Source organism: Vollenhovia emeryi, unplaced genomic scaffold (genome assembly GCF_000949405.1).
Source record: "Vollenhovia emeryi isolate VEMERY1.0 unplaced genomic scaffold, V.emery_V1.0 DF939159.1, whole genome shotgun sequence".
NCBI lineage: Eukaryota > Metazoa > Arthropoda > Insecta > Hymenoptera > Formicidae > Vollenhovia > Vollenhovia emeryi.
The window spans coordinates 1,029,226-1,044,576 of NW_011967207.1; the positions used below are offsets into that span (position 1 = coordinate 1,029,226).

Below are 15,351 nucleotides of genomic sequence, written 5' to 3' on the forward strand. Positions count from 1 at the left end.
GACAATTGCAGCGGTATGCTTGTAACTATAAATCAGTGACTTCACTCTCTGGGAAAAAAAGACAGCAACCCATTTTGGGGCCCGTAATTAGTAAAAAAGACACACAATCGCATTATGTGTCAATCAACCATTATCACTGAAAGCAGTGAATAGTCACTGATTTCCAGTTGTAAGTACACCATTGCAATTTTCAGTGACTATTCACCGTTTCCAGTGATAATTCACTGATTGACTTTTAGAGAGTAGGAAAAAGATAGATATCAGGCGATATTCTAACATTGCGCGTATTTCTAATGACATTTCATCTTATTGTGTAGATCGAACAATGCAGATCTATCGTACACACAATCCATATTATATCGACTTTCTATTATCTGGCATTTCGATTTCCGGACGTGTCGACGTGAGTTATGCAAACTCGCCGCAAGGAAGAGAAATAATACAGAGAAACACAAACGCTTCCAGTCGCTAATCTTCTCAAATAACTTCAGCGGATATACAGCGGACTCGGTCTCTTGGGTATTTGGTGAAGTTGTACAACAGTTCTAGTCCGTTTAGCCTGAAATTTTGCAGCAACGATCAAACATCATTCCAGATTCGTTCGCGGTGGATTCCAGAATTGGTTTCTCGATCTCGATCTGGTTTCCGCGTCTGCGTTTAGGAATATTCAGGAAGACATGAGCGCAGCGGATAAGAAACTACTAAAGACCATTGGACCATGATGGTGGACCGCGATGCCGGACCGTCGCGCGTCACGCTCGAACGATCATCGGTGAATACGCCGCCGCGAGGAGAGAGACACGCTCGAGCGGACCATCGCTCGGACTAATGAAGGATTTCGCCGGGCTTAGCGGGACGAGGCTTCAGCGATGCACTCGATCCGGTAGGTATCTCAAGCGCCGAGCGCAAACAATACGGATATTGTACTATCGAAACTCCGCCTTGCGATCAACGCGAATGCGTTTAATGGCCGATTAATAATAATCGGCGAACCATATTCCTTAGGAGCGCAGATAATAAATTCAATAGTATTCTACACGTACAGAATGCATAATTTAATTATTACTATATATTTACACGCAGTGTATATGCAGAATAATAATCGAGAAGTTGCTCGAGCTAAACAGCTGTCATTTTGTAACGTGAGTGGATAGAATTCAATAAATTGAATATTAAACCAGATACAAAAATCCACTATTTTAATTGACACCCGATGCAAAAGGAAAATATATATTTATATCTATAAAAATCAACGGTAGATTTTAAAGATTAAAGAGATTTTTCTTAATTGCCTTTTTCAGTGATATTCATTGTGAAATGACAATTTTGTAAATTCAACCACTTGACAGCAACTAGAACACGATTATCAAATTCAAATTCAAATAATTCTGGTTGTTAAATTTCAAATTACAAAACACAAGCGTTTAATTTCCAGAAGAAATTTCCAAGACTGCTAGCGACATGAAATTATCGGCAGATCTCGTGGATCCACGTGTAAAGCACTGTGGAGTTCTAGGGTCAACATTCATGTCAGCTGGCACCACGATGGCGTCTTATAAGTCAGCGGAACGAAATGAGAAAAACAAATTCTAATTAATATCTCTATTTGTTGCGCGTTTCTTGCTGAAAAAGTGCCAGAGAAAAAAATTATTACTCTGTACGTTTCTTTAAAAATGGCATTCTTTTAAAAGAAAATTATGTCACATAAATCTTAGACAAGTATTGCAATGACCGATTTCCAACAGGCATTACCGTACAGCAACGTACAGGTAGATCCTGCACAATTTCACTTGGCACCAATTATTTAATTATACAATAAGATGTTTACCAAATCGATTTCTCTCACGAAATGAAAATTGAACGATATAAAAAAGATTGATAAATAAATTTCGACCTCAATTTTTATCAAATAAAATACATTCTGAATCAACTGGAGATACAAGAAGAGCTAGTTGAAAAGCTACATTAAACTATAAAAGCCACAATTTACCGTAAAAATTAATAAGTGCTGCGAACTCAGACGATTAAATGACACAGATCACACCGTGGCAGATATGTAAGGATCAACGATATCGCAAGACTGCGCTCGGCATTTGATAAAAATTTTGCGGATCTTTGAACGCCGCGGATAATTTGCTTTTCGGACACGACGGCACCACTTCGCACGGCAGGTGCGGAAGAACGCGCGTGTGAATTTCCACGTGCCCTTTCGCAGAGAATGCCACGGGAGCGAAATGCTCGCCTGCACGTGCATTGGAGAGTTAGGACGGGACCCAGATCGACCGCTACCACAATTTCCATCGGCGCCCGGATCCGGTCGGTCGCAATGGAATTACGCAATTAGTGCGAGCGACGAAAAATTCGATCGAAATGCGACCGCCGGCAATAGCCGGGCTGGTAGCTCTCGAGCCGATACTTACGTCGGCCCGAGTGTCGATAGCTATTCCAGAATTGTTAACGTAAACCGCGACTTCCGCAAGAATTCTCGCGGATATCAATTACCGTCAAATCGATATCGCTGCACTCGAACGTACAGTCTTATTCATTAATGCCTTCACTAGGATTTACATTTTCATAATCTTTATTCCCACCTATACGTCGACGAGTCTCGGGTTGTAGTTCAAACAGCTTCTACAGAGGTCTGTGATAGTACACGAGAACCCGTATTTATAGTCGTGATTCTGCTGGAAAACTCGGCTAAAACCAGTCTTGAGACGTGACACTGTTTAATAGATGAGTCGAGAAAAATTGCTTATCGCCGCTTTAATCGACGTTTTGACACTCAAGACGAATTTCAGGTAAGTAATCGGCCCCCTCTTCAGCTGAATACGGCTGATCTTTAATCAAAATGTAACTACTGAATCGTCTGTATCTCAAGACAACTCTGATCTCCAATCTGAGTATCCTCACCTGATACACTCTTGAGAGGAGAATTGGGAAACGACTATAAATACGGGCCTATTTCACGACCAGAAGTTTGATAAACTTCACTACACATCTAGTAAATCCTAAAGAAACTCTGATTCGTCCATTTTCTAACAGAATCGGCTTAAAGCCAACGGCCTTAAGATTTAGCCTTAAGTCACCTGATCCAAAACTCTGCATCCTGATTGGCTCTCGCAAGCAATCCAGTAGGGAAAAATAGTATCGTGTGCCGTTGGCTTAAGACTGTACATACGTAATGGTTATAGTTTATATTACTCCCCCCTCCCCTCTCTCTCATATCAGTTTGTTGCGTCAGCGTAGATTGTAGTTAGCACGCCGGGGTTAACCAAAGTTAATATCCGCGCCTTCTCTCCGAGTAGCCTGGCGCTTGCGATAACTTGCTTACGATATTCCTAACGCGCATTAGCGATGCGCGTCCTGATAACCGTGTTGAATTCCGGTCTTTCATGCGGATATCAAGTAATCGCGCTGGCCTGTATTGCGACGTCTCGGCAAGGCTAGCCGAGTGGCTCGGTAATTGCCGCTGGTTGCACCGGTAGTACCGTTTAACCCGTGCACGTAATAAGTCCTTTCGCGAAGAGACATAATGTTACGGCGCGCGCAGAAGTTTAGATAAACATATGCCATCCAAGTTTCTCTAACAAGATGTTGGAATCCCGCGAGCAAACACGCGAGTCTGCACCCAACAAGCACTTACAATGTTATAAACTCCGAAGAAATCTAAATAACGTCGGTTTTGTTAACGGTAGTATCCAGAAGACGATGTTATGTAATCGTTTACAATAAACGCCACCTCGCACGTAATCAATTGGCACGCAGCATTATTTCTATCGGGGACAAGCGTAAACGATGAAACGACAGTGTTTCTTCTCTTCAATCGTTTTCTCGTGAAAATTCGTATGAGCGATTGTGATATTATTCACTCGATGTCTTGTATATATTTATAAAAATTTGTTATCGTCAAAACTCGTTAGGTTTCTACATCGTTTTCGGGTAATTGCATGTAAAATTGAAACACGTATTGGGATATTTTCGTAAAAATGTTGCCAGGCATGTGAAATTGTGTATTTCTATCTCATGAACTTGACTGGCGAACTATCTGTCTATCGCCATTTGGAAATGACCCGTTATAGCTACATCGTTGTCTCGATTCAAAGTTTGTACGTTAGGGATGAGTGTGACAGAAGGAAGTCGCACGGCACTGAGCGATAACAATTTATCGCATTGTTCCTTGCAACTTCAAATCGTATCATAGATTTACTACTTTAAGATAAACCAAACTTATTGTTGGCATTATGCTTTATAGCTTCCTAGGGACATATTTTCGTCTATCTTCACGTTTAAAACTGGCGCTTCAAAATTGATAAATGTTTATCGAGACATTAGCATTTCATAGATAAGAATATATTTGTCAGATAATTTACTTATACAAGATTATGTATGGACTTTATAAAATCGTAAAAGCATATTTGCGCCTTTGTTAAACACAGGGTTGGATAGTGTCTAGTTAAAAAGATAAAAGTTAAGTTGAAAAGGTAAAAAGTTAAACAATTTTAACTTAATTTAGTTACATTACATACTGTTAACTATTCACTGAATTTAGTGATATTTTATCGGTAACTTTCAACTTTTAATTTCATTTTCTGGTTGATTGTTAACCAGAGGTTAGTCGACTCTCTGTCTCTGTTTAGATAATAACATGAAGAAAGACAATTTCCTTTTTTTATCTTTAAATATCAAATTAGTTGCTCCACCGAGTGCATCGGTCGTTGTTAAGCAATCTATAAATTTCGCTGACATAAATGCACCGCCGATCCGTGTATTTTTTAATGTACCCTCCCGCCCTCATCCGCGGATCTCTTTCACGACGGCGAACCTTGACCTCGTCACCTTCTCAAGAAGTTTCGCAAAACGGGAGCGCTCGCTGACCCGCGCGCTCTTTCGATCCACTCCACCTTGCGGCTGTTTATAAACGGTGCGAGAGCGGCAGCCGTGTTGAAATTCAAGCGGCGCTTCTACGCTCGATCGCCGCGGAATAAGGATCCTATCTTATTCCTTATTTTCCTCCTCCGCCGCCCCCTCTTTTTATTTTTCATTTATCTTTTTACTTTGCCAGCCGCTAGCCCCGTAACCTGCTTTCGGGCGGACCGCGAGCGTGCGAAAATTCAGACTGTCGTTCGATGCATTGTGGAATTATGCTCTCCGTGGATCTTAATATAAGCGATTGTTAATTAGAGCGTTTTTTTTTTTGCATAGTTGAGATGGCACAATGAAGCGTGTCCGATCACGTAACTTTTTCACTCGCCCTCCATTTTACGTGGTTCGGCTTCTACGCGCGTGTCGGATTTAAAACCAAAATGGCAAATTGAACTTTCGACATTTCTTGAAATCAGATTTTCTGTAAGTTGGTACCTCATAATTCGCGTAAAAATTCATGACAGGATTCTAGATATAACGCGTCGCGTGTAATACAGAAATCACTTGAAATAAAAATTAAAATAGATATGTGGAGTACACGTGTCAAAATGCACGATAAATAAAAAGTTGCAGGTAGAATTTTATCTTAAAATTTGACACAAATTCTAGGTTGTCTATAGAAAGTTTAATATAAAAAGAATCAGGCTACGCACACACACACACACACACATATATAAGAGAATCAGGCTACATGTATAAAATATGTGCGAGGAGTGTGAGAATTAGGTTTTACGTGAATAGATATATTGGAAAATCTTTCATTTAGGATAAATTATTTACAATCTATATGTTCTACGACAAGTCATCAATCTCTAAGCTATTTAAAATGTAAGTCCAAATCGATCGGCTATTTTCGTCGAACCCACTTTGGAGAATTCTTCAGATTGATGACGCAAAAAAAAATTCGCTTCTGCGTCATCAATTCTGAGCTCTTTTTCGGATACGAAACCCCAGTGAGAAGCGAATCGTCGAAACGATGTCGAATTGACATCGACACTGTCAAATTGACGTCGATTCGACATCAATTTGACGGTGTCGACGTCGATTCGACATCGATCGACGAGTCATTTCTTACTGGGAGGGAATTCTTTTTATATTCTACGAAAATTTGCATCGCGAAGGGATTCTTTCAAAGCACATTATGTTACTTTATTCATAGAATTTTAAGAAGTAAATTTTTTTTCAACTTCATATCGATTACTCGCGCTATTTGAATGATATCGGAATTCTGATTGAACTGCGTTTACAACTTACACGCGGATATATTTGAGAAATCAAGAGATACACGTACAAATCATTAAAGTACAGTGTATGTAAAAAAGGGGGCATATAAAAATTAACAAATTAATAAAATTCGTATGGCTCAAATGAGATAAACGAAGGAATAAAGGACTAAAGGCTGGTTTATGCAAGACCGTAACCGTTAACTTGTGCCGGAATCGGCTAAAAATTGACCAATTACAGTCAACTATTCACTTCACTTTTAACGGTGATTGGGCAATTATTGCCGATTCCGGCATAAGTTAACAGTTACGGTCTTGCATGAACCAGCCTTAAGAGCCGTGATTCGGTGTTAGTGTCTAAATACTTTATTCTAAGTTTATTGCGAAAAAATATCGCCTCAGAGCCAGGGTTTGAACCTGGACCTGGAATATAAAAATTACCGAATAGAATCTCAACCTGATAACTGCCGCAAGTAAATCGTCTAATAAAGTTCTTATAGAACCGCGTTTTCCACCGTCACAAGCAAACGTGCTTCCGCGTGTGCAAAACATCCTAATTGTACAAGAGCGCCAGTTAAGAAAGCATTGCGAGAGTCACGCGGCACGCGTTCCGTATTTCATGGATCCGCGGCCACCGCGACCGAGACCAAATGTCGAAATAGCACCGGGCCGACGACAAGAGTCGTGACGAATCCCGGCTTCACTTACCAGTAATGCGTATCCGCGGGTGTGCGATATACCTCCAGGGCATGTTCCCCGATCCTTCCTCGCCGGGTGTTGCGAACGTCGCCCGCCGTGCGCGTCGCGTCGCGTCTCGTCGCATGCGATTCGTGATTCACGATACCGCGATTCCCCCGGAGGAGCGAGTTGAATGCACTCTCCTCGGCCTCTCTCTCTATCGGGGGCCTCTCTACGCGCGCTTCTTGCCGTGCCGACGGCCGACCGTACACTGGGCCGAGTGTGCTCACCTGTGCTCACCTGGCTGGCGTAGATCCTGCCAGCGGCAGATGAGAGGACCTGTTCCTTCCGGGTTCTCCGCGCCGATCGCTCCTCGGCTCCTCTCTCGATTTCCGATTGTTTTGCCGTCGCCGCTTCGCTTCGGCTTGTCATGCCTTGACACTCGCTTACACCTGTCGGGCTCTCGGCGGGCTCTTGGCTACCGCGCTTACAATGAAACTCTATCGAAGCGATGTCTATTTAATGATGATTGAAACATGAGACTCCGTTCTCTTCTATTTCCTCCTCCGGCATTCCATTTGCGACTGAAATTCCTCGCTCTCGGGAAGTCAATCGGTGCATTATAACTGCGAATCGGTGAATATTCACTGTTCGCCAGTGATAATCCACTGGCTGACTTTTAGAGAGCGCGTTCGAGCGCTTTGTTCGAAAGCTGCGAGTGCCACGGAATTTCCGTCGGGGGAAAATCAATGCGCCCAAGAAGAATATGCGGCGAAAAACAATAGCCGTTCGATTGCAGGCCAACTTCCCAGCGAGAACACCAATGTCGAATTGACGCTAATGGGGTCGAAACCGCGTCGAGACCGCGTCCCAGCCGTTAGCTTTCGAAAATAATTAAGTTTTGGATTGTTTTTTTTTTTTTATTAAGTCACTACGTCCTGACGTTCTGACTTTTAACGTCTTATTGGAGAGAACTGCCGAGTTAACTCATTTAATACAAAAGGATAAAGTTTCGAGAGTTTTAATTATTCTCGAAAACTGACGGTTGGGACGCGGTTTCGACCCTATTCACGTCGATTCGACGTTAGTGTTCTTGCCGGTTTGGGGCACGAACGTGTGGCATAACGAGCGGTCGAGCAACTCGAAACCTTTTATATCGAAAATCACTATCAAATTGGCGAAAGAGATTGCCTCCTAACAACGTAACCCAAGTGGCCGGTCGAAAGCGAAAGGGACTAGGCATTTTTCTTTTTATCACGCTCGCCGAAGGAAAGAGAGCCGAGGAAACGCACGCATGACAAGGCACGGGACTAGTTCTGGCGCGGCGGCCAGCAAAAATCGTACGAACGCGTTTCATTTTCGATGTGTGTATAGGACATCGCGACTAAACGGGTCCGGCACCTACGAAAGACGCCGTCCTTGCACGCTCACTTGCAGTACATTTCCATGCGAAACGCGTAATCGCATGCCGGTAATCGGTAGATAGATAGATAAGAGACCGTGTTACACGGTAGACGAAAATCCTCGAGGCTAAATGACGAAATTCACATGCAAAACGGATCAATCGAACGGATATTTTGGATAGATTTCACCGCGGATTATTACGGAAGGAAGCACGTTCGAGGACAGATAGTCGGTTCCTCCTTTTCGAATCTTGATAGTCAAATATCGCTGCAACATTATCTCTAATGTCGCAATTAATATCTGCGTTACATCATAGTAGATTCGACAGAGTATCGATTTGCGTCTCATTTACGTAACTCTACAAAAATTTTATTTTATTAACTGCGTAATTGTATATCCTTTCGTCTCGTTACCTTCTCCAAGCTTTTCAGTCGACATTAACGAATTCGTCGAATTGGTGACACCTAGAGACCCTCTAATCAGAGTCTGGACACGCGGTATCCAGCTTTCGATTGGTTCGCCGTGTTTATGATTTTCCCACTGAATTTTGAATTGACGATTTTAATAAACTTTTATAGTCTTACAAACGACAGGTTATCGTGATTGATCTTGATTATTTCGATGCGTATCCCTTTGTCGAGGTGCAATTGCAAAATGGTGCTGCACATCCACCCATTTTTGCAATAAACAGCAAACTCACGCTATTATCAAACTTCGTGCGATGTGCAGTTATATTTTAAGTTACATTTCGATCTGATGGCAGCTTAAAAAGAGAGTAAGATATTCAATGCGCCCCCCCCCCTCTCTCTCTCTCTCTCTCTTTAGTTGGATTTAACTAAACATGGCGGACAACTTGGTTGGCCGGACTCTGATTAGAGGGTCTCTAGTGAGACCTAGAGTGTAGGGAAGACCAGGTTCAAACCCTGGCTGAGGTAATATATTTCGAAATAAATTTTCTGTATCGAAACACTGGCCGATTAATGTCGACTAAAAAGCTTGATTATTGTTATCTATTGCTGGCAGCTTAAAAGAGATTTCTATGTTATTATCTTTCTATTTTATACGCATTATTTTCTGTACATTTAATATTATGTATATATATTCATTTTTTAATAAAGTTCACAAGGCTCTACTGTAAAAACACAAATGCGAAGTAATAAAGGAGTAACAGCCGGGGCAGGATGTTAGTGTCTAAATAATTGTAATTTAAAGTCACCCTGGCTGAGATATTATTTTTCGCAATAGACCTTAAATTAATATTATTTGGACACTAACATCCTGCCTCGGCTCCTATCCCTTTTTTACTTTGTATTATTTATTTTTTGTTTTTTTAAATAAATAACTACTTCAAATAAATAATCAAAACAATCATTAAATAGATAAAAATGCCTTTTTGCTACAATAAAACACGCATATGACTGCTCTCCAATTTACGACAATATCATAAGGCTAATGGAATTGATACGAAACAATAATATAAGGATCATTTCTCTTGATTTGCCGGGGAAAGTAAATTATTGAAAAGCCGGCCACGACAAGACAAAATGCAGCGATACGCTCAGAATCAATTGGCTTAGGAATCTCGCGACTTACTCTCTTCTACCCGCGGCGTAGAATAATAATGCGACTCTTACGTGGAAACGAGGTTGAAGAAAGGAGAGTGTGCAAGTTGAACATCAAGAGAAACGATATGTGGAACTTCTTTCGCGCTATTTATCTCCCCGAACTAATTAAACAAACTATTGTCTGGAGCTTATCAAAGTCTTGTAAAACGTTTTCTGCTTTTACACACAATTGGAAAATTTGTGTTTTCTTGTTAAAAAGAATGCCGGTTCAAATTTTTGTGTTATACATATGTTTAACACATTCATGTGTTAATTTAACATATTGCTCTTGTGTTAATTGACCTCAAATGTAAAGTTATTAAAATAACCGAAAAGAAATGTTAAAACAACACAATGTGTACTTACTTTTTAATCTTACACAACACATATGTTCTATATTATTTGTAACAAGATTTATCTGTTAAAATTTACAGAATAAAATATTGATTTTATTCTACTAGAAATGACAAAACGCGCGCTTTGCGCGCGCAGTTTGTAGTCGAGCATTGTATACATACATATTTGTAAGAATTTGTATACATGCAAGTAATTGTATGCGCAACGTCAATTTAAAATAAAAAGTACTTTGCCACTCACTGATAAGATTTGCAACAGCAGAGTTATACATCGTCAACAGCATATGTACATTAAATTAACACAAAAATTTGTGTGGACCGTTTGAGACATGTGATATCTGTTAAATTTAACACAAATTTTTCAACTGTGGTAACTTCTCTCTTTGCAACAATCGATACTTTACAAAAATTACAAAAACAGTAGAGGAAAATCCTCTATTATACGAGATAGGCTTCTGATATGAAACAGCAGGTTTTCAACATCCAAATTCAATCACACATTTTTCTCGCAACAATTGCGCGATATTTAACAATGAATTTTCCACTAAAGAGATTTCACTCCAAAGGCAATAAATTCACGATAAAACCAATAGATGATGCCTATTAATTTAACAGAAATCCAACTATCCCATATTACGATCCTATCTCATAATAGGGAACTTCCCTTTACATATTATTCTTGACTCATTTGCCCAAATATGCTCGATAAGATCGATGGCCTACGATAGCGTTCACTTTTTACCGTAACCACAAGTGTCGAGGGAGCGTTGAAACACTACAAAAATTGCTCAATTAGTCACACTACAAAGTCCGCTAAATTAAACTGAATCCTCCGAAAATTGATAAGTTCAATTTATCCACTTTCTTTCTGCATTACCATGTGCTACCAATTTTACTTTCTTACCGTTCACCGTTAACTACAACCTTCGTCCGCAGCTATGTGATTCTTACGACCGCCAGATGGCACTACTCTCGCTCGAGAAACTGCCTGTCTATACTTTTCTTTACTACTCGCAGTTTGTTCTGCATGTGTCATCTGCGTGTGTCAAAAACGACACCTCGGCCGTGTCGGACTCGTTCGTGAATCGAGCTCCTGTGACAATAAGAAGCAGAAGGTAAACGATACCTCACCAAGATTCCGGCTAACACTCCGCGTCGTGTCCGAACAATTTGCGGAATCGCGAGAAATGGCGGACCCCAAATACGCTGATTTACCTGGAATCGTACGTTTCCTTTACATTTCTTAGGGCCCGGGCAGAATGGTTGTCTTGTTTCGAATCTTTGCCCTAAAGTAACGCACAATAACTTGTCTCGCGGCTTAAGAATACAAGACGGCCATTCTGCTCAGGCCCTTACGTTCATTGATGGTCTCGTGTGTCGAATGAAGACATTTTTATATACGCTACTTGCAATGCCTTAGGCGTACGACCAGCTCGACGTATACGAGACGAGCGATCTGCCGGAGTCGGAGCAAATACGAATGTATTGCGAGGTAAAGAACCCGAGTCTACATTGCGTGTGTTGCCACAATCGTTGTACCAATTGGTGATCGATTTGTTCAGGATGAGCCCGACAGCTCTTGCGTGGAACAGCTGCACATCAGTGCCAAGGAAGCGTTCGGCAAGTTCAAGGGCAAGCAGATTATCGGGAAGCCGGTCGACTTCTCAGATCGTCTGTCCAACAAGCCGAGAACGGGATACAAGTAGGCGGTTCTGATGCTCGACAACATCCTGCACACAGAACCATGTATTATAACCCGAGTATTTTCAGATTCGGCGATTGGGAACTCGTCGGCGAGGGCGAGAAGGAGACACCCCTTCAGAAGTTCCAACGACTGCAGTGTGAAGTTAAAGAGCTGTACGAAGAGGTGAACGAGCTAAAGGTGAACCCGTCATTGTCCATGAAACTGTGCTAAGATCATTCTGTCGTTCGTAATGACATTAACACGTACAACGGTGGTGTACATAGGAAAAATCGAAGGACCAGGAAGAGGTCAAGTCCGCGAGCGAGATCATTTCTCAGGCGCGGCAGATAGAAAAGCAGTTGGTGTCTCTGAAGCTGGAAGAATGTCTAGGGCCTGACATAGTCGCGAGTCTGTCGGATCCGCAAGGCACTATACTTAAGTACGAGTGAAATTGAAGACCTACAATCTGTTGTAAATCGACTGATCTCTTTCGCTGGGTCGTATCTCGATTGTACGCAATTTCTGGTTTCTTTTTTGTGCTTAAACTCACATTCTGGTCCGGAAAGAGCGTTTAAGCGCAAAAGTCAGAAATTGCGTTAAATCGAGATGCGTCCTTGCGAAAGAGACCAGTCCGGATGTTCTTCCCTCTGCAGAATTATTTTACAGAGTTAAATTAATGTTACACAGGCAATTGGTATCGCAAATAGAACTGTTTAAGCAGACCAGCGTGCCTCCATCCAAATTACCGGACAGTAAAAAGAAGGACGAATCGGTCGAGCCTAATGTCCTAAAGTATCAGATGATGTACTTGCCAGAAAAGGCGAGGATGCAGGAAGCCGCGAGAATCGCGCAGCTTGAGCAGAGACTCTGCTGCCTAGAGAATATCGTGGGGACAAGTAACGACAAGCTGTCGAAGTTCTCGCAAGTAGGATTCGTTATAACTTCTCGTGCGTATGCATTTCGAATAATTCTGACCCCTCCCCCCCTTCCTGTTTTTTGTACAGAATCTCAAGTGTGAAGGCGTAATGGAAGCTGTGCAACAACTGGAGGCAAAGGCCGCGTTGTTGGATGTTAATCAATTGGACACCATTGAAACGAGATTGGGCACTTTGATTTACCGGATGGACAGCATCGCGCAGAAGAGAGCGACGACGGAACAAGAATCGGAGCAAGAGCAAAAGGTGAAACACCAATCGGGTGTTAAAATCAGCATTACATTACGTCTCGCGTAATAAACCCTTTTTTTTCGTCCTTCCAGATTTCAGAGATGTATGAAATAATGAAGAAAACGGATGCCGTGTCGCAAATACTACCGCAGACAGTAGAAAGATTATTGGCACTGAGTGACATTCATCAACAAGGTATAATTGTGTGACGAATGTGTGCTTGTACAGAAGAGAAAGTAACATTCTAAAAGGACGCATCTCGTGTTTCAGCCGCGGTCTTCAGTAAATCTCTAATAAAATTAGAGGAACTGCAAGTCGAAATCTCGTCTGGATTAGAAAGTAACAAGTCCCTGCTGAAGGGAGTGCAGGAAAGCTTCGCCTCCAATATGGAGGTTATAAAAGGCAATATAGCGTTGCTCGACGAGCGTATCAAAAAGCTCACCAAGTCATCAAAATAGAGGTGTTAAAATCTGCCTAGCGCACCTAGATCGATTTATGAAGATCGCCTTACTCGTAGCATTTATACTTGTATACCACGTTGAATTATTTATTTGATGATTTATAAATTCTATATACTTCGTTTTGTATCCAACGATTATTTCGTCGCTGTTCTCAAAATATTCTGCTGCTATATTCGACTTCTGTAACTAATCTAACTGCTGAAAGGACAAGTCTGCTAAAATCGTTCAGCTATACAATTGCACGAACGCAAGAAATGCAACTTTGTACGATAAAATAAAACTGAAACTTCGGTAAAAAAAAAACTTACAACTTTTATTGAACACTGTGTATGATGCGGATATAGGAGAGTCGACGAGTGTTACGAGGTATAACTTAAGTATAAGTTATTTAAGCTAAGAGTCAAATAAAATGATAATAAAAAACATATAAAGGTCCAGTATATATCTTTTACATAGGATAATGTGACGGAAAAAATTTGTATTCACCTCTTTTCACATCTGTGTATCAGACTTTTATTTAGAAACAATTAGAATCTTAATTTCTGGAAAAACCACTTGTTTTTACCGTTTTTATACCTGAAAGAACAATCGAGATTAGACAATACGGACTGCGACTGCGACCCTGGAATTTGCGGTAACGACAGAACGTTGAGCTACGTACCTCTCCTCGAATTTGACGCGCGTCTGAAAGCGAACCTTCTTGCGCTTCATCGGGTCCTTGAGATCTTTAGGAGCCACTTTTTCCAACTGTAGGTCTACCGTGTATCTCGTTGGCATTAGGTGGTTGTAATTTAGGATCTAGAATTTATAAATACAGATTGAGATCCACGATCGACGCAACAACGGCAAAAGTTGCACGACCGAGACCTTGGAGTCGAGTCAATTCCAAGCTTCCGAACAAAACCGGCGAGAGATTAAACCTCACCTTAACGAAGGGCTTGATTTTAGAACGTTTATGCAGCTTGCCCTTCCCCATCCTTTTGTGGACTTTGCGCGGGTACCGGTCGATGCCTGCAACCATAGCATGCCCGTATTGTTTCTCCGCTGTCCCCTCATCGTAATTGCGCATGACGATGGCTTTCCTTCCCGCGTACCGGCCGCTGAGGACCAGCACGACTTTCCCTATTTTCATAATTTTCACCATATTGATGGTGTACGCTAAAAAAAAGAAACAAAGGGGTAAATTACCAGGGAGAATCACTTGGAGTACGAACTTATATTCGAGCGAGTTTTTCCGCAGGATTCCGCAGGACCAGACACGTCGGCGCTGTTACTTTTCGTCCGAGGCAAGTCGCGTCGCGAGACAAATCCCTGCTGGCGATGTAAACATCTTAGAACGAGCGTCACATAACCTCTCGTACCTGCGCGAGAGACGGATTTCTAATCCCAAGGGAAAAAAAAGAAAAGGGAATCGAAGGTGACGCGCCGCGCGGCGTGTCGCGCCGCGAGAAGTAACGAAATCGCGCGAGATCGACGACAGCCGCGCGATCGGCCGCGGTGCGCAACGTGGGACCCGGTCCGTAGAGGTTAACCCCGCGATTGTCTGTCAATAAGCATTGCTCGAGGACACGCGGGAACAAATATCGGCGCGCGAACGGAGCCGGCGACGTACGCCGATCGCGTACGCGGCGCGAAACGCGGCGGAAAAACTCGCGAAACGCCCGATGCCCGCGGATTATTCCGCGCAGCGGCACGCAACACAAACCTCACGGCTTTTTCGTACCGCACGAAAGGAAGTTAACCACGCTGCCGCGCCACGGACTCGCGGAACGACAGAGCCGCCGCGACGCATCCGCCGTGGTCGGTCCTCGTGCGCAGGCGCGTCCAGTCTGCGATACCAACGGCCATTGGC

The 15,351-nt window shown here is 42.3% G+C and overlaps 3 protein-coding genes across 3 annotated transcripts in view; 1 reads left to right on the top strand and 2 right to left on the bottom strand.

Annotated features, from left to right (window-relative positions):
• Positions 1-7,016, bottom strand: part of LOC105564844 (cadherin-89D) — a 37,631-nt gene extending 30,615 nt beyond the window's left edge. Inside the window, exon 1 of the mRNA XM_012017563.1 lies at positions 6,855-7,016. The gene's annotated coding sequence lies outside the window, so the exon portion shown is untranslated. The remainder of the gene's footprint in view (positions 1-6,854) is intronic.
• Positions 7,017-11,116: 4,100 nt separating this feature from the next.
• On the top strand, positions 11,117-13,889 carry LOC105564845 (probable dynactin subunit 2). Its single transcript, XM_012017565.1, has 9 exons — positions 11,117-11,411; positions 11,609-11,680; positions 11,751-11,890; positions 11,959-12,070; positions 12,157-12,311; positions 12,560-12,797; positions 12,877-13,053; positions 13,131-13,233; positions 13,309-13,889. Exons 1-9 carry the CDS (start codon positions 11,376-11,378, stop codon positions 13,494-13,496), a joined length of 1,221 nt encoding a protein of 406 aa, XP_011872955.1. The 5' UTR covers positions 11,117-11,375; the 3' UTR covers positions 13,497-13,889.
• Positions 13,890-13,996: 107 nt separating this feature from the next.
• On the bottom strand, positions 13,997-15,302 carry LOC105564846 (60S ribosomal protein L27). The gene is made up of 4 exons (XM_012017566.1): positions 15,205-15,302; positions 14,425-14,657; positions 14,161-14,297; positions 13,997-14,075 (listed from the first exon to the last, which is right to left on the bottom strand). Exons 2-4 carry the CDS (start codon positions 14,641-14,643, stop codon positions 14,027-14,029), a joined length of 405 nt encoding a protein of 134 aa, XP_011872956.1. The 5' UTR covers positions 14,644-14,657; positions 15,205-15,302; the 3' UTR covers positions 13,997-14,026.
• Between the last annotated feature and the right edge of the window lie 49 nt (positions 15,303-15,351).